The following is a 22870-nucleotide window of genomic DNA, read 5'->3' on the forward strand; positions in this document are numbered from 1 at the left end:
ACCTATGACCTTCCTTCAGATTTGGCGCGGTTGTTTTCAAAATGGCGACGTTACGTTCACGTTTTTGCCTTTCTTGCCCAACGACGAGTAAAGAGCTTGATTTTAGTGGAATAATCAACTCATTTGCTTTATAACTGATCTCTGGTGTAGTCGTGAGTATGAATTTGTCTTCTACGTTTTCAGATCGTACCAGATTGTTGGTTTTGATAATTTTGATGGGAGTCTCTTTAAAATCATTTTTGAACCTCCTTGATATGATATGACCATGGGCATGGAGTTAAAAAGTCAGATCTTTTAACTCCATGATATGACATAAGATTAGCACGATATGAATTTTTTAAAGTTACTCTATGATCAAGATCTTTATTGATTTAGGAACTATTTCGATTATGAAATTATGCATATTATGTTGTCGTTATGAATTTTGATGATAGCTTTGAAACGTACGAACACGAACGGTTTCCATCGAATTTTGCACTTCCCTGATTAATAATATAATTTTTAATATTTTGAATTGATCAAGTAATTTTAAACAACAAACCCTTGCATAAATGTTTAGACTTAAGAAATGGCACATATGAGTACTGCATAATTTATGATTCTCATTTAGCACTCAGCATCTATAATTCATAAAAAAAAAGTCACCTACTGTAGTGGTATATGTGTTGCCTAAGGGCTCTGGAAACGCAGATGGGCACTGCCCCAATACACAGAAAGATGCGGGAAGAATTTTAACTTCTTTTATACCTTCATCATTACAGCTTTCCAGTCTGCAGCCATGGAACCTCCACAGGAGTTTCCCTTCCCTTTTGAACCATACGACATCCAGAAAGGCTTCATGACAAAACTGTACCAAACTCTTGAGGAAGGGAAAGTCGGGATCTTTGAGAGTCCAACAGGCACAGTATGTCATCTTAATGTAAGAAACAGGAGGAGCCAGTAAAAACCCACTGGTCCCGGGCCGGGGTTCGAACCTACAACCTCCCGGGCCCCAGTCAGAGACTCTAACCGCTCGGCCGAAGGGTTTTTACTGGCTCCTCCTGTTTCTTACATTAAATACAGTACTTGGCCTTTGTTCAAGATAGCAAACTTCATTTGTATTAATATTAAAGTTCATCAGAGTCAGTAAATTACATGATGAAAATTAAAGTGTTCCTCAACTCAACTTCATTTGGATCAAGTGCTGTAATTTTTACGTACATGTCAGTTAGCACTGGGTCAAAGTTGGTCTGAAGTTAAACTTCCAGCAAACTTTGACCCAATGCTGACGTCACACCTACGGAAAAATCCCAGAACTTGGTCAGATAGCTGATGAAGATCAAGAGATCTAGATTTGGTCAAAAATTCAGCCAAGTCAATTTCTTTTTGAGTCGGAGAACAGTTTCATTTTCATTATTATTATACTATAGATTTGTTTGTATTCTGCTTCTGCAGGGCAAGTCTCTGAGTTTGATCTGTGGAGCTCTTAAGTGGCTACAGGACCACGAGGACAGACAGAAGAGAGAAGTAGAAGAAATCTTAGAAGGAGCTCGGCCGTCTTCAGCCACAGAAGAGTCAGTACCACCACTTGTTTAGGTTAAGGCCACACCAATTTGATTTGTTGGTTCTCCTTTAAATATGGTTAACTGAAAAACCTAATGAAAACAAAATCTGAGGACCTGGTTGATTCCTCGGTGGACAGTGGTTGATTGAATGAACCCAGCAGGCATCCATCTCATTTTGTAGCATCACTTTTTTTCCTCAAAATCAGAAAGAACTCATCAGCAGAGCCCACCATCCCAGCAGCACCAGACTGGGTCCAACAGTTCGCAAAGAAAAGGGAGGCAGAAGAGAGAACTTTAAAGTCAAGGGTAAGTTCTTCTGTCCAGACAAACTTCTCAATTTCTAATCTGGCAAATTTATTGGCTGTCCACTGGTTACTGATATGTACACTGTACATATGTGGTCAGCTTCCAAAGTATCATTACCAAGTACAATTGTGTATTTTCCTCAACTTCATATTAAATGTCTTATTGTCGTATGAACAGGAAGAACAAGAAGCCAAGGTGAAGCGAGAGGCAAGACTTCAAGAAATCAGGAAAAACAACAGAGCAAAATTGTTCACCAACAAGCGAAAGGTAGTTAAAGCTTCTCACTGCTAAAGGTTGCAATACCCTGGGGTACTGCAGAGAGACAGGAAGCAAAAATAGAAAAATAAAGTTTTCCAAAAACTAACCCTCGAATATGGTAGTTTTTCATAATCTGACATGTTTGTCCCACCACTGATACTTTTTGGGCATAGAAATAGTAATCTGGAATTGGTAACTAAATCCCTATTCCACTAGTGTACCAAAAGTTAAGAAACGCTATTTGGAAATGCTGAATGGTAATGCTGGTGCAATATGTCAGCCTGCATCATTTTCAAAGCTGACCAACTTTCTTCACAGAGAAAAGATGGTGAGAAGTCAGAAGAAGAAGAGGAAGGTTTTGCCATGGGGAAGGATGAAACTTCAACAACTGATGGGCCTGCTGAGAAAGAGGAAGATGCAGAACTTCTAGTAGATGATTACAAAAGTGATGAAGAGGATGGGCCGAAACAAAAAAGGTTGTGTGCCACTGAAGTGTCCAGGGCTTGAAATTCATTTTTGGCAACTTACAAAATTTGGTGCCCAAAAATTTTTTTGGGTGCACAATATAAAATAGAATAACTAGAATGTCAGCAAGAACTAATTATGTTTCATTCTTAAAAAAAGTATGACTTACACTGACATCTTTTATAAACATTGCAGGCCAGAGGATGACCAAGAAGAGGTGCACATTACAAAGGTAAGGTTCTTTATACAAACATGTCTGTCATATCTAATAAATCTCTAATACATACAACAACATGACAGTCTGTCTCTGTAGTGTAGTTTACCGGACCCTCACTAGGTGGCGCTTTTGTGCATTAGATCTACTACTGCAGCCGGACCCACTCCCAGCTGGCCCAGTTTGTGAGAGAAGTTCAGAAGAGTCCATTTGGGAAGGATGTGAGGGTGGTGTCTCTGGGATCCAGACAGGTCTGACATTTAACATTAATTTTCATCGCTTGTAGTTTTGGAGAAACTTCTACTACAATCAATTTATTGATGGCTAGCAAATTGTTTCTCTGTACTATGCTGTGTTAAGTTGGAAGATTGAGTTATCTTCTGATGGCTGCAGATGGATATACCCATCTCTATCAAGAAAGTTCAATTTATGATCGTAAGAAAGAGAAGTTATTGTTTTGTAAATGTATCGTCTGCCATTGCAAACAATTTTCCTCAGTAAGAAAGATTGCTCAACAATGTATTCTGCAGTTTTACATAAAGCTGCTAGGGTAAGTAATGCCTATGAAATACCCCCTTTTTTCCACAGAATCTGTGCATCAATGACTCTGTCAGGAAGCTGGGGTCAGCTCACCTCGTCAACGACAGGTGTCTGGAGATGCAGAACAACAAGAAAAAGGAAGGTACGTCTTAAGGGATGATGATAAAGATTATCTTAATTATGATTAGTCAAAAATTGCAATCATAATTGCACATACCTTCTTCCTGCTGTCTAACCCCATTACCAATACAAAATTATGTGCCAAATGGCTATCTTGGCATACTGAAGGTTAAGAAATTCTTCGCTGCTGGATATGTCAGACTTCCAAATACATGTACTAGTAGCTTGTGCAGTCCAGTTGTCAGTGGACCTGGACCAAGAGGTTGGGAGTTTGAATCCCGGCTGTTGTCGCTCACCTGGGAAGTGTAATGCACACAACTGGAAAGTGTAATGCAGTCCTTAGGACCAGGCGTTAAGCTGTGGTCCACTGCTCATTGTGCTTCTTGAAAATAGCTAAGGGAATTTTTGTATTATTGTACATACCCATAGCATCTGTCTTATCTGTCAGTGTAAGGGTAAGACTTCACTAAGCTAAACTGGTTTAAAATCACTCACCTTTCTGCTTTCCTTTGCTGTGTATCTGAAACAAAAACACATGACTGGACCAGATTCCAGGGGAAAGGGTGAAGATGATGACACGAAGCGGAAGAAGAGGAGAAGTTTGTCAGCAGGCTGTCCCTTCCATCAGCACATCCCCACCTACAGCGACGAGGTCCTCGCTGAAGTACGGGACATCGAACAACTTGTCATCAAGGGACGTGAGATGGAAGCCTGTCCTTACTACGGGACACGATACTCCATACCAGCTGCACAGGTCGGGGACTTTTTGTTTATTATTTATTATGTTTATTTGTTCCTAATTAAATAATAAATACATAACAATAAAATATAAAAGCTTCTGCTTACATATATGTAATGACCTCTCTTTATCAATTTTTTAAAAAGTCAATCAAACAAAAGAAATCTGTTGGACTTAAAATCCTTCCCACACCTTTTGATGTATAGAAATAGAGGCATTGCCTACTTTAGTATCTCCGTTTCTATTGCCCTTGGGCCACGCATGGCCACTACATACAGTAGATGGTTAGTAGTGGTGTCAGCCCACAAAACATTTTTTTTAGTAAAGTTTCGACACAGCTAGTGTTTACCAAATACAAAAATAATAGACATAGTGTGTTACCAGTATACTATGTGGTGGGTTACTGGTCTTGCAAAGCAGTTGGTCCAAATTACCCTCCTACCTTGGCCTGAATTCTGGCCTGATTGACTTACGACGATCACATATCAAAATTTTGCCCCAACAGCAGGCAATGATTCCAAGTATGTCCCATCCACTGGCAAAATTTACCAGGTGTTCAGAAATCTCCAGAGGGGGCTGCTTGTCATCAATATCAGAACAGTGTTTCTTTCTCAGGGCTGGAAATACTGTCTGCAGATGCAATTTTTTGCACCTAAGGTTTGACTGGAAGCCCACTGTGCACCAATATATTTGTTATGTATATAAAGATTAACCTAGTATACAGTATTTTCTTGTTTCCTTAACCTTAACTGTCCGAAAAAATAACAAAGCTATTTGTGTATTTCTTGTATATGATTTTGAAGATCAGATATATAGTTTCAGATTCGAGAGAGGCAGTAAGGTTTACAATTAGGTTGTCTCACATTCTACATTGTACACCTTCAAAAATGAATTTGGAGCCCTATGTCTCAACGGGTCATTTTTATTGTCAGGCCTGTAACTCAGGGCTCTTAATTTATCAGGAACATGTGGGTGAGGTTGATGTTCAGGGACCTTAAGACTGTCATTTCATGCTGGTTTGATCCGGAGTGAACCAAGTGCAAGCTGGGCAATTCTGTAAACAAGCTCCTCCCCCATCTGGATTGACATGACCTGATGAAAACAAATCTGTCATTCCACCACGGAAGAAAAATGTCCAGACTGTGCATGATGCACAAAATGACTATCAAACCATTGCCTTGGACATACCAAATTACAGTATTACCAGCTACTAACACCAGCCCAGAAGAGAACTGGAAAGAATCATGCCTACAAGTACCTGGCTTTTCAACCAGACTTTTCTATCAGGATTTGTATTTCTTTGTGTGTGTTCCTCTGAAATAGATGAATGAATATATAAAAATCAAAAATAAAATCTGTCAACCAGGGTAAAAATGTCTGACCCAATTTACAAGCAGGCAAAATGTAACTGCATACGCATACGAACATGACATACATGTACGTCAAGATCATACATTGAGATAGTCCCAGAGGTATATCGTAGAGTACATTCTGAATGTAGTTTTTGTACGCTCACTTGCATATGCTGTTTCCATGCCATAAGGTTTTTGCCCGCGTGTAAATCGTATCTCTCTGCTCCCTCCATCTCTAGCTAGTTGCCCTCCCATACAACACCCTGCTACATAAACACACCAGGGAAGTCACGGGTATCAAACTGGCAGGGAATGTGGTTATCATTGACGAGGCCCATAACCTGGTGGACACCATCACTGGCATCCACAGTGTGGAGATCACAGGAGGACAGGTAAGGCCTGGACAGTACACAGGCACAATAATGTACTGCGCCTTCGCGAAACCCATGATGTATTGTGCATAGCACTTAGGCAGAACATCTTGTTTAATGTTGTATTCGTGTATGTGAGGATGCAATGATAATTTCAGAAACCATGATAATTTTGGGTTTCATGCAGACGCAGTACATTCTGCCAATGTGGTAGACCAATGGATTAAAAATTTGACATCTGAGTCAGACTGTCTGACCAGATTGAGATTACTGAACGAAGTTCATGTGTCTTACTTCCAGCATCCAGAATTATTTCTTTCTTACCTTTCATGTGTTTAACCTCCAGCATCATATTCTAATCATTCCATTATTGAAAATGATTTTCCTGTAAGAAAACTATGTTTGAGAAGCAACGTCATGAATGTTCTCATTTCGTGCAGAGGTTTTTCGATACATGTTTGCTAAACCTTTATAAACCTGAACTTGTACAGCAATAATAGACTCTTTCCGCCATATCCTTACTAAGGTAAAAGGTCTTTAGTTGAAAATAACCTTAAGCTTGCAGTTGTTTTTGGCGATCAAAGCTGTTACATGTTATGTAAACGGACAAAAACATCCTGTTTCTCTTGTTTCTAAGGTGATACATGTACATCAATACCTATTCTAAGCTGTGCCTTAAGCAAGTGGCATGTAGGAATCATCCTCCCAGGAATGCAGCCTGGCTACATGTGGTTCTTATTGTACAAATTGATTCACTGCTCAAATCATCTCACCTGAATTAACCGGATGGTCTTAGCCCCCATGATCCTATTTAAGCACATGTGTCCTTTTAGATAACCTCTCTCTAAATGAAACATGTTGGCATTCTAACTTCTACTGGACCGTTTATCACTGTCAGTTCTGCTGAACACTGGCAGCTAAGAGAGACATCTCCTAGCCTGGTTGCCAAACCTATTTTAGCTGCTGAGTTTCTGTACTTGCGGAGGGGACAAAAGAGATTCAGCAGATGAAATAGCTTTGGTAACCAGGCTAGACACCATGGTGTCTGTCGGATGTTTGGTCAATGTTGCATCAGAATTTTGTCTGTTGCATAAGATATCATTTCTGACACAACATTTGAAAACTACAGACGGGATATCATCCTTAAATTTGTGAACACAGCCTTAGACAATACGTTGCAATCTTGAAGCAGCCTACCCGGACAGTTTTATTGTGGTGTCTTATCAAGAGGTGTGTGTGTGTGTGTGTGTGTGTGTGTGTGTGTGTATGTGTGTGTGTGTGTGTGCGCGCGCGTGTGCGTGTGCTTGACATTGATAAGTGCATCATGTCGAACAGAAGTTCCTCACATTGAATCTTTCCATCTGTTTCAGATTGCCCGAGCTTACTCCCAACTCACCCAGTACGCACAGAGATACAAGTAAGCTGACGTTGTAAGGGCTTAGGGCTGCCTAACTGTTCTCCGGGAATGCCACGAATTCCGAACCAATTTGGACCAGATTCGAAGCAATTCGGAACAATTCGTTCGCAAATTTCCCAACAATTCTGTCAATCAGAACATTTAGATCAAGCCGGTTGCTAAGATGTTTCTGTGTCGGTTGGATCTTACGTGGATTGGTGAAGTGTCGAATTGGAACTGAAAACATGCAGGTGTGAGAAAAGTGAACTTTCACCCAGTTTTCGACCATCTGCAGTCTTGAATACTCGGGTATTGCCTGGGTAAGGAAACTGGCTGCAGTGTCTAAATTTAAAGAAATCGATTTCGGGTTAGTCCGAATATGTCCATATTGCAAAGAACAGTTAGCCACCCTTGTAGCTTTCCATTTCTTAAAGAAATCACAACAAAACCTGATGACCATGAAACCTGCCACATTCTGTTTTTTTTTTGTTGTTGTTTTTTTGTCTAGTGGAATGAAGCACGTTTCCAGAACATACTGTGCTTGCGAGGAACTCATGATGTAGGGTTTAGCATAGCACTTCAACATCATCTTGTTTAGGTTGTATTTGCGAATGAAGGATGACATCCTACATATATAATATATTTATAGTTTTCAAATGTTGTATCAGAAAAGATATTGTCTGCAACGGGCAAAATTCTTATGCAAACATCCAACCAAAAAAAATCCGATTTTTGCACAGGCGCAGTACGTTCTGCTGCCCAGTATAAAGGGCACAATTGAAAGGCTTCTAAACAAGTGTGGTAATGCGTTTGTGATGGAAGGTGGTGATTCGTGATTCTTCTAACAAGCTGTTGTCTAACCGTCACATTATCTGTCTGAGGTTTTCTCACATTAGGGTCCTGCCTGTTTGACATGGCCTTGATAGGGGCATAGAGGGAGTCATTGCAATTAACCTTTTTCTCTCCCAGTAAATGATAGACAGTCTATTGCTAGAAGTGGTTTCAGTCTGTTAGACCCGATTTACACGCCAGCAAAAACCTGACGGTACAAAAACTGCGTATGCACGCAAACGTACGAAAACTAGGTAGGTCGAATTACTCCTGCGTGTAAATCTGCCTGCTTTGATGTACATCAAGAATGTACCCAGTGTTCTCGCCACACGTCTTTTGAGCATACATGTAGGGGCCCCCTATGCTGTGATTTGGACCCCCTATTCTGTGATTTGGACCCCTATGCTGTCTTTCAACCAGCATAGGGGTGTTTTTTTGGGGGGAAACCTTCATAAATCTTGCAAAAAATGAAATATAATTTTAGAATGACACTATAGCAAAGGGGCGTACATTCATATCTTACGTTACATGTGCCTTGAGGGCTGGCGTACAATCTGAATATACGTTCTTGACACACATGTACGTCAAAGCAGGACGATTTACGCAGGAAAAAATTCCACATGCGCACGATTTGTGCGCTCCCGTCTATACGCATTAGGTTTTTACCCGCGTGTAAATCAAGTCTCCACTTGAGTCAAAGAATATCAAAATTTTTCAAATGTCACAAACGTTCATCGTCGAGTTTGCAACATATTCCTGCTTATTACAAAATCTGATGAATGATGAATGAGCTTGTGCTAACTTATATTAAAATCTGCCATATGCATGTAATCTCTGTAGTCTGGGTCCCCTTGAAAAACTATTCAACAGAATCAAATTGGGCTGCTCAGCTGTGTTAAAATTTAATAAGACTTGGTAAATAAATAGATAGATGAATAAATACACAATATGTACATGTAACAGTTATAGCCAGTATAACCAAGGAGGTTAACATAACCGCCATTTGGCATAACACACCAGCTGAATGGAGATGAAGAAATAAGCTTCCGGCTAAAGCATTATACAAAATTTATCGCACAATGTATTCAACATCTGCAGGGATTAAATGCTAGCCATGGCTTCCACCCAGCCCCATTCTCCAAATGAACTTAATCCTTACATCAGACAAGAAAGAAATCTTTAAACAGCATCGTTAACTTTTAAACAGGGCTTTTGGCAAAGCATTCCCTCATAACTGATAAGGTATTCGCCAAGAGATGGCCACAAGGCAGGCAGCCATTGAAGATGAAATGCAGCATGTTGTCAGATCGCTATCTTCAAGAGGAAGTTTTAATGCCAAAGTACGTCTTAACGTGATTAGCAGCAGGGTTCTTGGCGCGGTTCACCAATGGAGCCGGCTGGTGGTTTGCCAATCGCTTCCTCTGAAAGGACGTCACGCTTCGCAAGGACACGTCCTCGGGGGAAAATGGCTGGAATATCTTCTCTTTCTCCTTCAAAGTTGATGCTGAGGAGGAAGCCAAGAATGCGGATTACCCAATCTGCTCTGGATTAAGATGATGTTTTAATATGTTCTCAAAGACAAAAGATCGTCGGCCTTTGACTTTCGGAGGAGACTTGGTAATTAGTCGTCTCCCCAGTTCAGGAGATATCCTGGGAATCATATTTTCAATCCTTTTAGAAAACATCAGCGTCTGCAGTGACTGTTCATAGAAACCTTACTATGGGGGCAAGGACAACCTAGGCTCTGTGTTAAATAATATAAAATTAACCTATTTTGGCATTTAGAAATAATATATACTTTCAGAATGTCAGTCAAATCACAATGCACGAGTGCAAAGAAATCCCAACTCTGACAGTTTAGACCCTCTAGATCTGGGCACATTATCAGCCAATGAAGAAAATAAAAATCCGCATACACTTATATAAACCCAGTACATGGACCGGTATATAGGTTAGGTGCAGGTAAATTAAATCATTTATAACTGCCTTTCCTCCAGGTCCAGACTGTTAGCTAAAAATCTCAGGTACATCAAGCAGATCCTGCATGTCCTCAAGCACTTCATCATGTGTCTGGGAGGTAAGTTATAGCCTCTAGCCTTCAGAAGGGGCTGAAAAGATTAGAAATTGATCAAATAGAAAGATAACTGCCAGAGGAGTTGCCAAAGGAGTACAGGTTGCTAGTATTCACAAAGCAATAAAAGCACTTGGCACCTATTAGATAGCAGTTAGTGGACTTTAAAGAACATGGCGACCCCCAACGGGCTTCAGGAGAGGCAAACTGTACTCCTTTAGCAGACTAACTCCCTTGGCATGTTATCTGTCTATTTGGCCAATTTCTACTCTTTCCAATCACTTCTGAAGCCTGGTAGACTGGCTAGTACTTGTAAGTGTGTGAGACAGCTGAAGACTAGTGTGGAATATTTTGGTACACTTGAGATGTACTCTGTACCCCTAAAAAAATCTCAGGATGAACCAAGCCAAGAGTTGTCTGTTGTGGGGTTACTTAGTCAGGAGTTATGTTCTGAGGACTTTTGAGTTTTAGTTTTAACATTTTATATACATGTATCAATGTCATACTGTAACACTTAGAAAGGTACAAAACTGCCCAAGAGGGACTGAGAAAATCTGTTCTATGTGGACAGGTGGTCACTATAGACAGGATTCTTAATGCTTGTGTCAGTGGAAAAAATTACCCAAGGGACCATCGAAAAGTGCTCACATTGGCCAGGTGTCCCTTATGCACAATGTACAGGCAGTCACTTGTACACATTTGACTATGACATTACAATAACTTTCTGCTACATAGTGCCATGAACTACCATGTATAACAGCCTTCAACCATTTCTTGGTTACATACTGTTGAGAGCCATATTTACCAGACTACCAGTAGCTGAGTTGACAATGATTGTATCTGATGAAAACGTGAGAAAGTGCATGTAGTTTGTAGCTTTTTTACATTCCTGCTGTTCCAATGGTTGACGAAATGAGGCATTCAGCCTTGAAGTGCTGGGGCCACAGAAAGTAGATGGAGCAAGGACCAGAGAAAGTTGGAAACAATCCAGATGTACATAATAATACAACAACTGTTGCTTATAGAATGATGAACCGCAGTGTCAGAATTTACAGATGTACATGTTGTATAAGGAGATAGTAGAGCATCATGGTGATAAAGTAGTTAGACACTTGATAACAAGATGGTCATTTCTGATCAACTATTCCTTCAGGAAAAGCAGGACACTCCCCTGAAGAACCAAGCACTGGGGTTCCAAGTAAGTAAAGATGTTTGCAGTTAATAAAATAAAACCTGACATAACATATAAGGCTATGTGCATTTGTACATGTAGGTGGTGTCTCTAGCCTTCACATGTCTATGACTCCAGACATATTTTTATTATGTTAACCTTCACAGAAGGAAAACAAATTTTAACATTTTGCTCAGTTCCTCCTTCTCCAAACACGAGGTAAATGACCTGGACCAGATGACTATGATGGCTGCAGTGTTGAATTACATTATGTAGCAAGTTTGAGGGGCTGGTCATTTGTGTTTTAGTAAGAAGAAACAGAAAAAATATATACTGTAACAAGGATATCCTCTTAAATTGTTTACAAGATTAATTGTATACCATGACCTGCACTTAGCTTGTAAGAGCATAAATGTACAGGTTTCATAATAAAGGTCTTCTTTTATTTACCCAGAGGTGCATCTACAGACCATCAATGACTTCCTTTTCACTGCTGGGATGGACAACATTAATCTTTTTAAGGTACAGCAATTTTGAAAATTGAGATTGTTTTTTAACCTCATTGAGAAGTTTTTGTCCTTTTAACATCATAGTCAGTGTGGTCTGCAGTAGGCATTTATCCATGCTTGAAAAGCTGATAACTTCATTGAGACCAATTGAATGTAGGAATTTTTAACTTTCATTTATTACCAGATTCAGAGATATTGTGAGCAGAGCCACATATCCAGAAAGGTAAGGGCATACGCATAACATTTTGTCTTCTTTTTTTTTTATCTCAGATGATCTTCACATTAAATACCACATTATCGCATCTACTTAGTATCTGATAATTCTATTGAAAACTCTTTATTGTATGACAATGATCCTCATTTCTGTCTCACATCTACAGTTGAATGGCTTTGTGGAAAAATATCAGCCAAGCGTCACGTTACAAACAGCAGTAGGTAAGATTTTCACTGTTTCGTAGTTATTCATCTTGAGAAGTAGGATTTTTACCACTGGGGAAAGACATATCCTTCCATGGGAAGGTACTGTTTTTGGTTGTATTTATGTTTGCAGGATATAACTCATGGTGGGTTTGACGGATTTCTTTGATTTTTAGTACATTGTATATGGAAAGTTATTGGGTTTATTTAGTAATTTACTGTTTGCTTGAAACTTTGTTACTATATTGACAAAAATAAAAGCAATACATCTACACAATGTACATCCACAAAGTTACACAAACAATGTATTTGTTCCTATCATTTATGAAGAAGTAATCAGGTTTTCAAAAGATTTTGGTTCCAGGTCCAAGAATCCTTTTTGACCATTGAAAGGCATAATGACAGTTCCATTTGAAACTTCGGAATCCTTTCAAACATCATACAGGCCTCTTAACTCAATAATTGCTTCCTTGGATGTGTAGTTTTCGATGACGTTGTTATTCACAGATATCTATTTTACATCTGTTTGTCTGTGTTTTTAACCCAGACACCAAGGCAGACAGTGGGGGAGGGGCGTCTTCAGTAAGTAAGTTCCTTCAACAGATCAAACAGGGAAGTCCACAGCAAACCGGAGGGACCCAAGAATCAGGTGTGTCATGTCAGTTTGATCTCTCTACAAATATTGTTCCCCATTTTTATATATGGTAATGTCTGAACTTTTTTTGGAAACAGCTAGTGTCCTTTGAGTGTTTGAAACTAATGCAACAGATTGCTGTATGGTGATACACACAATACTGTACCAACACTTCATCAATCACTGAGGCTATCTTGTCTTAGATCATTTTCAATAACTTTGCCATTGTGGTGCAGATACTGTAAGTTTATGTATTTTCGTGCAGACCTAAAGGCATCCAGTACAATTTCAGGGTAGCAAGACAACATGCTAGATAAGGAAATCTGTCTGATATTGACATTTACTGCCAGATCTTAGCACATTTTTGTCGTTTCATACTTGACGCATTTGAAATAGCCCAAAACAAGCTACATGTACAGTGAGGAGTTTTGATTTTTTGGTACCACCAATAAATTAAGCTAGCTATGGGATAGGGTTGATTCAACTTACTACATTAAAAAATTACTAGCAAATTCCCTTTAAAAATACTAGTACTGCCCTGAAATCGCTTTGGGTGCCTTTCATTTGCCTGCAGATCTAGAATGGAATGGGAGGTTTCTCACTGTTTTAACTTTGTATTTGGAACAATTCTGTAGTACAAAAGCAGCACAGTGAAAATGCATCTCCGATTTGTTTAACCTTCACCCTGCTGCCTAACACTGTTAAACACTGTCTACTTTAGTGTTCTAAAGGTTAATGATTTGTCTGTTGTTTATCTGTTGCCTTGATCAGACACACAGTCACTGTCGTCAGCTGATCCCAAGGAGGAGACCCCTCATCACCAGAGCTCTTCTTCCTTCATGCACATCGAGGCTTTCCTTCTGGCACTCACTAACGCTGACAAAGATGGCAGGGTTGTCATCAACAAGCAAGGTATTGAAAAAAGAGTTGGCACTCCCTATCCTCATGCCCAAGGCAGTCTGCAAGAAGTGTAGAATAAATCAAGCAAGATTCTCTGTAGAAGAATCTAGAGAACTTATCCACGGTTGAATTTAAAGTTATCCAAGGAATTTATCCGACTATTTGATTTATTTTGGATTACTGTTAATTTCTGATTAAATTCTGCATCCCGATTATAGTACAATATTCAGGCAGGCTGAAGACAATTCAAACTGAAACTGGAAAACTCAAATAAAGTTAAGGTACCAACTTTGACTATAGCCTGAGACACTCTTTTGGACTTTGTGTACTTAAATCAAACTCCAGCTCATGACATGTGCTGCACGCCGTTAAGCACAGGCCAAATTATATTTTTTGCCCTGTGTAAATCGGCCCTAAGCCTGGTCAATGTAGTCTGCAAGTATGTTTGCTGTTGTTTTTGTTTTTTTAGATTAATCTCAGTAAAAGGATTTTTTTTTTCATTTTTGCACGTCCTCTCTACCACTACCATGTTCTTCCCTGTTCCATACCTAACAGAATTTTCCTGTGTTTTCCAGCCCGACTGAGCCAGTCCAGTCTCAGATTCCTCCTGCTGAACCCAGCCCTGCACTTCTCAGACATCGTCCAGCAGGCCAGAGCTGTGGTCATGGCAGGGGGAACCATGCAGCCGGTACGTTCAACTTTGTCGTATACAATGTATTTAGTTTTTGAAAGTGGCTATCTCGACTCAGATTCAAATGCCAAATATTAATAGAAGAAATCTCTTCACATGATATCAGTTATCCAAACATAGTCAACTTTTTTTTTTCACAATCAATTATTGAGGATAGAGCAATATAACAAACACTCTCCTCAAAAACAGTCAGTATCTGTAGCATGCATAGTCCAGTGTTTCATGATACTGCCTAGGACCAAGAGGTTGGGAGTTTGAATCCCGGCTGTTGTTGCTCATCTGGCGTGCACACTACTGAAAGGGGCACACTCCTTAGGATGGGACGTTTGGTTGTTCATTGTGTTTGTCAAAAGCCAATGGCATTTCCCCAGTACAATGATCTCTAAATACTGTACGTAGTGTGTTTCTTCTCTGTCACGTCCAGTGGAAGAGTAGTTCGTCAGTGAGCTAAACTGGACCAAGATCATTTTTTTTACATTTTATTTTTTTCCCCAGGTGTCAGAGTTCAAGGAGCACCTGTTGTTTGCAGCAGGAGTGGAGCCTGAGCGAATCACAGAGTTCTCCTGTGGTCATGTGATCCCTGCCTGTAACCTGCTGCCTGTCGCGCTGGGCAGCGGACCTGTGGGCGGAGCGGTAGACTTCTCCTATGAGTACAGGAACAAAGAATACATGGTAGCTTCATTAAGTACAACAACGAATACTGTAAATTCATTTTTATTTATCTAATTTATTCAAGTGATTTTCTTTAGCATTGGCCAACAGTAATAACATATCTAGGCCGTCTTCTCACACATATAAATAAAAGTAACATCAGCAAAAACAAGACAGTAACAATAATGAAGAGAGAAAAACATCACATAATGGGCTTGAATACAAGTCAAAAACTAGTCAAATAAAACCACCTGTCTGCAAAAGTAAGTTGAAAACCACATTAAATATTTGACAGTTGTCAACAAACAGCAAAGAATACTGGAACATAAGGTGTCATCTGAATTATGATATTGAATACATGATAATAACTGACTTTGGTGATAACTCCTTGGTGACATATTTCAGTCCATACAAGTACAGTATTTAGCAGCTATCTGGCATAGATATAAAGATGAATGAACTGTTGATCTACCTCTGACATCAGATGGCTGAGCTAGGTCGGGTGCTGGTGAACCTGTGTAACCTGGTTCCCGCCGGTGTCTGTGTCTTCTTCCCGTCTTACGAGTACGAGAGGCAGGTCTACAAGTTCTTTGAGGACACCGGTGTCCTGAAACGACTGGCTGTCAGAAAGCAGGTGAGTTAGTGAGCAAGTTTTCCAATAGGCTTCTTCTGAATTTCTAAAGCTCTAAAGTTGAGGTACAGTAAAGGTTAAGGTCCCATAGCCTGTTTTTGTAGAGGCAGTGGGTTGTTAATCTACTGTGTCTAGGGCATGGTATTGGAAGGCAAAGCCCATTTCTCTCCTTCCAACACCTGTTACCTCTATCTGCAGTAGAAGTCATGTTTTGCTCCCAGTCTACAATGTTGTGTTAATGCACCTGTACTGTGTTGTCCACACAGGTATTTAGGGAGCCCAAGAAGGCCAGCCAGGTAGACCAGGTGTTGTCTGACTACAGCAAGTGTATCCAGGTAAGTTGCAAATTGTGGTGTGGTGTAACTGTTGTACATGTGTTGTAACTGTTGTGGTGTGGTTTTACTGCTGTGCTGTCTTACAGAGAAGAGCCTGGGGTACAAGGCCATGCCTCTGACTTGTAAATGTTGTGTAACTGTTGTGTTGTGGTGTAACTGGTGTCTTGTGTTGCAGAGATGTAAAACCCTGGGGTACAAGTCCATGTGGTGTTGTGTTTTGTTGTGTAGTGGTGTAACTAATGTGTTGTGTTGTGTTGTGTTGTGTTGTGTTGTGTTGTGTAGTGGTGTAACTGTTGTGTTGTGTTGTGTTGTGTTGTGTTGTGTTGTGTTGTGTTGCAGAGATGTAGAACCCTGGGGTACAAGTCCATGTGGTGTTGTGTTGTGTTGTGTTTTGTTGTGTAGTGGTGTAACTGTTGTGTTGTGTTGTGTTGTGTTGTGTTGCAGAGATGTAGAACCCTGGGGTACAAGGCCATGTGGTGTTGTGTTGTGTTGTGTTTTGTTGTGTAGTGGTGTAACTGTTGTGTTGTGTTGTGTTTTGTTGTGTAGTGGTGTAACTGTTGTGTTGTGTTGTGTTGTGTTGTGTTGTGTTGTGTTGTGTTGCAGAGATGTAGAACCCTGGGGTACAAGGCCATGCCTCTGACTGGTGTTGTGTTGTGATGTAACTGTTGTGTTGTGTTGCAGAGATGTAGAACCCTGGGGTACAAGGCTATGCCTCTGACCGGTGCCCTGCTGTTCAGTGTGGTGGGAGGGAAGATGAGTGAGGGGATCAACTTCTCTGATGACCTGGGAAGGTGAAGAGTCCTGCTATATTTTATTTCAATGTAAAACCAAAGTTGCTCAAGTCAAGGACTAATTTTGAGCTGTATCTTAATTTATTAATAGGTTTGGCTGTTCAACCCCCACAGCCAGGGCAGCCCATTTAGCCAGTGACTATTACAAAGGGCTTGCCTTGCCGACAAAACATGACAAAACATTACGGCAACATGTAAGGTGGCTTTACAATCTACAAAAGTATTACATTATAAGCTGTATCTTACGAGTTGTAATGTCCACACTCCAATTCAACCTACAGGCTGTTATTGTTGTGACGTGTAATTTGTCAATAAACAATTACTACTCCTGAGACCCAATTTGCACGCGGACTAAAACCTGATGGTATGAAAACCGCATACTTTTTTTTTTTTTTACACTTTATTGACAAAAATACAGAAAACATTACATACAGTGTGACACATACAAAGGTTTACAATATAAAAATACAAATACAAATACTATACATGAAAACCGCGTACACCCCTGTGTGTAAATCAGCCTGTTTGACATACGTCAAGAACCTGTGTAAGTCAGGTCTAACTCTACCCCCCTCCCCCCAGGTGTGTGGTGATGGTAGGACTGCCCTACCCTAACATCAAGTCACCTGAGCTGAAGGAGAAAATGGACTACCTGGATGCCACACTGGTATGTTGATGCCTGTCATTTGATTTAGATTGATTTTATAGCAGGTTCATACATTTGTTTGTATGTTAAATTTCTAGAGTTTAATCACGGTTCAGGACAAAAGATACAAAACCCTGCTGCAGTACCATGGCCGACCACCAAGAGCCCCAAATTTGACCTTGACCTTCGTTTTTTCCAAGACCTACCCACATATCAAATATCGTATGATTATGTGGGAATAACTCAATAGTATCCAGAGAGCAGCCTAGGACTGAAGGAATTGGTAGAGCTTTGGTTGCTAAAAGATCTAAAAGGCCAAAGGATCTAAAAGTCAAGCCTATTTTTTCTGAAAAACTCTCCATTTGTATAAATCATTGTCTTACAATAAGGTACCTCCTGATAAAAAAAATTAAGGTCCATATAATTATACAGTAACTAGTATTTTTAGAACACCCAAAAGACCTTAGCCACCCTTCCCTATCTAGACCCAAGGAATGCCCTTGAATTGAAACAAAGAGCAAATATCCCCCAATTCATGTAATCATGTAAATGACCAAAAGTCCACTTTGGCTTGGCAGTGCTCCCTTATACCGTGATGGCTATCTCATGCAACACTTGTTCAAGATTTTTAACTTTGACTGAAGGAAACTAGTTCATCTGCCCTCAGGGAAATGCCAGTACCAGTAAGTTACAAGTTTGATACTTGAAACCACATGGCAGGAAACCTGCAGTTTCCCAGAGGAAGGACTGGATTTAACTCTCCACTACTTGAGAAATGGGTCGTGACAAGAGTCAAGGTATTTTTCCGTGGCAGGTCAAGGAGCAGTTAGACAGTGACTACCGCCCTCATAGCAGCTAATTCCATAATCTGCTTATGGTATATCAATATCATTCGTATTCTCCGAGGGTGTGAGTTTGTTTGGGCAACCAGAAGTGGGCTATTATTATTCACTGAGCCCATAATGTAGCCGTAATCCGGAAGTTTACATGGTAATTCTGCTGCTATGTGGTAAGCTATCAGGGGTAAATATAGATATGGGGGGGGGGGTTCTGTGACCTTCATGAAGGTCGTTATCAACTTCGGAATGAAGTCAAGTCAATGCACAACAATTCTAGCAAGACTTAGTACAATGTAAGAGAATCCATTGTATAAGACCAGGCTAATTAATCTAGAACAATCTACACAAAGATTCTAAGCTACATATTGATAGAAGCTGCAATGTATGGGTGTGTTTAAAGGCAAACTTGTATAAGACTAATGACTACATTGTAGTTTGTTTTGTATTTATGGGCAATGATATAAATATTATGTATTTACTTTGAAGTTTGATCAGCACTGGTAGACTCAGCTGGTAATGTTTGACTCACAAAAATACAGACATAATACAAAATGAATATGCAAATTAGAATCTAAGGTAAAATACAAATGCTGTAGTATAAGGAAAAAATTATTTAATACAAATATACACTAGAAGGTAATACATAAAATTCAATGTAAAAAAATACATGTAAGTCTAAAACCAATCCTTAATCTAGTAGAAGCAGCAGCATAGTAACAAACTATGAAGATTTCTGGGTTACTGATTTAAACTTCATATTGGTCCCACCAATATGAAGAAAAATCTAGCTGAAGGTGATTTGAAAGTTTAGAAAATCCCTGTTTGAAACTTTAGAAAATCCCTATGTTATGCTTTTAATGCACTAAAATCTGTGCATATTTTGAATGTGATACACTATGTCTACTTCGTGCACTAAGCTAAAACACAGCTTGAAAGTATCATACATTTTGTACTCAACTTGACCTTCATCATTCTGAGGACCACATTCTTTTGTCAGAATAACAAGACAGAGTTCTGTCTCATATTTGATTTCAATCTTCCGGTTCCTACTATTTTAAGCATACCGGTATTGCTGTTCATACATTGCAGGGTTGCCAAAAAAACAGGAAATTGAAAAGGGAAGTGAAAGATCAAAAACTAGTCAGCATGCTCAAGTACAAAGTGAAGCGTATTTGTTTTTACAAAATGATGAATTGTTTTGGAAGGGGCCTGTGTTAACCCTAGGTGACCCTTGGTCCTTAGAATGCTTCAATGTTGAAGTGCATGTAGTTTAAAGGATACCACTGCTTTTCTTCATTCAGTCAGTTCCACACAAGTCCACACAAATATCAGGTTATAGGCATTCACAAGAGATTCCAAACCATATGGAAGCAAAAGAAATGTATCTGTATCAGACTGAGTATAGTACTGTATCAGTATAGTATATCATAATAACTGCCCAACAGCGTAACACACATAATTACGGAAATCAGCTTGTTTTGCAGGGCTCAAAATACTGGGTTGTATTGCCTGTGTAGAATTTTGAAGTTAGATATAGATTTTACTAAGTAATGATTAAACATTTCATTGGGCCAGGGGAGGGGAGAGAGAGAATATGGACTATTCTAGCTTGAGGGATCTAGCTGGAGCTAGAAAATCGGATGGATGGATTCCAGGCTAAGCTGCTACAAGTACTTACTGCTCCCAGCTTGGTTGTGTTATATTAGAAGAATGTCCAGTCAACTTTAACCTACCAACCTAAAGGAACTGTCTAAAGAATAGTCTGTGCCTTTTTCCATGAACCATAGTCAATTCAGCGTTAATCGTAGCCAACTGCTTTAATTCAACGTTAAGTGTTGTCGGGAAATTGTTTGTGAATGAAGCATAATTGGTCGCTTTATCACCACGTCGTAGTTTATTTCTTATCCTGAGTTCATTAAATTTTATCAAAACGTCAAACTTTATTGAAAAATTATGGTAAAATCACATAATCGCATAAGAAATTTAAAAAAATCATGTTATCAATGGTCTGCAGTCTAGTTTTGCCAGACACCCCCATGAATACAAGAAGTCGCTTCCAACGCCTAATACAAGAACAGTTTAATTACCTTCAAATGTTGCCGGCCTGCCTGAATTTACAATTAAGCATTGCCAGGATCCCCCCATGCAGGCCCTCAATAAAAGAGAATCATGGTACGTCCTGATTTCAGGAAGCAGGTCTGAGTTAATCTGGTTGTAGCTGCCATCCATAAAATCATGTTTGTGTGGCCTAAAGTGTGTTAAACTAAACAGAACACCTCCCATTAAATCAGGAGGGGCAGACAAGTGCACCTGATGGAGTCCAGAACCTGCCCTGGTAGTTAATTAAGATGATATATACTGAACAGGGTCCGGCATAAATACTGTAAAGCTTGAAATGTTTATGTTATGGCGGTGTTATGTCAATGAAGGGTAGACATCCAGGTAATGTGATACACAAGAAAACAGTTACTCAAGCAACTGGAGCTCTTATATTTTGTTTCCTATGGATTTTTTTCACCTCATTTTCATATCATTTAATTGTTTTTTGTTTGTTTTTTTTCAAAAACTTTGGTTCAACTGCAGATTCCATTAGTCACTGACAAAAAGTGGTGGATGCTACATGTACTTGAAACGTCTGACTGTTTTCAAACTTCTATCCACTTGCTTGAGTAACAGTTTTCTTGTGTATGGCGGTACTGTATTTCACAGTTTTGGAGTTAAGACATTGAATTTATGACAGCACAAATGTGTTTCCGATATATAACTGCTATACTACAGAATTGTTTCAACCAAGCACTTAAAACACAGTGAAAAACTCCTTTTCAAGTCTTGTGTAAATAAATGAGTTTACAGTACAGCACTTTAGAAGACAAGGTCATCAGCTTCATCATAATTTACTGCTACATGTGCAAGAGATCAACCAACTGGTTCAAACAAAATCTTACATTGTATCAGGTGGGCAGGAATTATGATGACATCATTATGATGTCCTAGAAAAGTTTTTTCGTGCCTGTTAACAATTTTAGATAACAGAATTTGGATCTATTGATAAGTGTCTCCAATGTGCCCCTGTTATCAAACAAGATTCTTATGTAAAGCTAATCTTTCACCACTGCTATGTTTATGCTAGCTTCCTTTGACAGTTGATTGGAGAAGGCTTGTCTTGTCAGATGGTACATTGTACTAGCCTGGTTACCAAACTTACTTTGTACTACCCTACAACAATGTAGTTACCAAACTTACATTGTACTAGCCTGGTTACCAAACTTACATTGTACTAGCCTGGTTACCAAACTTACATTGTACTAGCCTGGTTACCAAACTTACATTGTACTAGCCTGGTTACCAAACTTACATTTTACTAGCTTGGTTCCCAAACCTATTTTGGCTGCCAAGTATCTTTCATCTCTCAGCAAATAAGACAGGACAAAATAGGTTTGGCAACAAGGCTAACTAATGTCCATAGTAGGGAGGTTTTTATGTTCAGATCTAGATTCTGAGTGTTACACAGGAAGTCTTTTACTACATGTAATTTGCTTGTCCTGAAGTTTCTAGGAAAGGGTAATTCAGGCAGGCAGCAGAAGGGGTTAATCGATTAGAATCACTTTAGTCACGCCTTGTTACTGAGTGTCATGGTAGATGCTTTGATAGTCCAGTGGTTAGGAGTGATCCTGTCCTGGACCAAGAGGTTGTGAGTTCGATCCCGGCAGTTGGCATAGGCCACCAATGATATTTCTCCATAAGACTCATCTTTGGGACTTCTTTCTTAGATCATACTCAAACTATGCTTGCTAAGAGATAATAATAATAGTGAAAATTAATATATTTCAATGGGGAGAGGAATGCCAGGGAAGCCATTGTAGGATCTCATTTGCCCTCGCAGTTAGTAGTATTGGGTAGTCCCCTAAAGTGGGCTCACCTTCTGGCCTATTTTTGCCAAATTCTACTATCCATAATCCCTTACAAAAACCTGGTGGTAGCCTGGTGACAATTATCTACGGGCCAGCTTCGTAGTGTTTCGGCCCAGTTTGTTGGCCTTTCCTCTGGCAGTCGATCTTTCTGGCCAGCTTTTCTAATTGTGGGAACCTAAGGCCACACCAATTTAATTTGTTGGTTCTCGGATTCGCCTCTTCGTTTTTTTCTTGATTTGCAAAAAAAAAAATTTGATTCTGGTCCTGAATCAACTGAAAAATGCTCATGTTTTGCCCCCAACAGTTGAGGAAAGTCCTTTTCTTCCTAGTTGTTACAGTTTTCCCATCTATCATTGCAGTGGTTTGATTAAAAGTTCAAAAATTCAATGTTTAAATTTTAACCCGGCCTTTTATGTTGACTTCATGGCTCATTTCGTAGCATTTAAGCCTATAATAGGATGCCTAGACCTGTTTTTATTTTATTTTTTTCACCCTGTCGCTTCATATTTTTTCTGAAAAAATCCGAGACCAACAATT

General features: G+C 39.5%; 1 protein-coding gene across 1 annotated transcript in view; it reads left to right on the top strand.

The window, feature by feature from the left end:
• Positions 1-25: 25 nt before the first annotated feature.
• LOC109477470 (ATP-dependent DNA helicase DDX11-like) overlaps positions 26-22870 on the top strand; it is a 35266-nt gene continuing 12421 nt past the window's right edge. The window contains exons 1-25 of the mRNA XM_019778753.1: positions 26-152; positions 762-904; positions 1435-1553; positions 1745-1850; positions 2028-2117; positions 2427-2584; positions 2769-2805; positions 2931-3038; positions 3376-3469; positions 3996-4201; positions 5778-5930; positions 7280-7326; positions 10134-10213; positions 11361-11405; positions 11833-11900; positions 12072-12110; positions 12268-12322; positions 12852-12953; positions 13710-13850; positions 14414-14526; positions 15025-15201; positions 15665-15814; positions 16078-16146; positions 16828-16937; positions 17520-17604. Of these exons, the coding sequence (XP_019634312.1) occupies positions 779-904; positions 1435-1553; positions 1745-1850; positions 2028-2117; positions 2427-2584; positions 2769-2805; positions 2931-3038; positions 3376-3469; positions 3996-4201; positions 5778-5930; positions 7280-7326; positions 10134-10213; positions 11361-11405; positions 11833-11900; positions 12072-12110; positions 12268-12322; positions 12852-12953; positions 13710-13850; positions 14414-14526; positions 15025-15201; positions 15665-15814; positions 16078-16146; positions 16828-16937; positions 17520-17604 (2478 nt within the window). The 5' untranslated portion in view covers positions 26-152; positions 762-778. The remainder of the gene's footprint in view (positions 153-761; positions 905-1434; positions 1554-1744; positions 1851-2027; positions 2118-2426; positions 2585-2768; positions 2806-2930; positions 3039-3375; positions 3470-3995; positions 4202-5777; positions 5931-7279; positions 7327-10133; positions 10214-11360; positions 11406-11832; positions 11901-12071; positions 12111-12267; positions 12323-12851; positions 12954-13709; positions 13851-14413; positions 14527-15024; positions 15202-15664; positions 15815-16077; positions 16147-16827; positions 16938-17519; positions 17605-22870) is intronic.

The sequence above is a fragment of the Branchiostoma belcheri genome, unplaced genomic scaffold (assembly GCF_001625305.1).
Source record: "Branchiostoma belcheri isolate BF01 breed outbred unplaced genomic scaffold, Haploidv18h27 scaffold40, whole genome shotgun sequence".
Classification (NCBI taxonomy): Eukaryota; Metazoa; Chordata; class Leptocardii; order Amphioxiformes; family Branchiostomatidae; genus Branchiostoma; species Branchiostoma belcheri.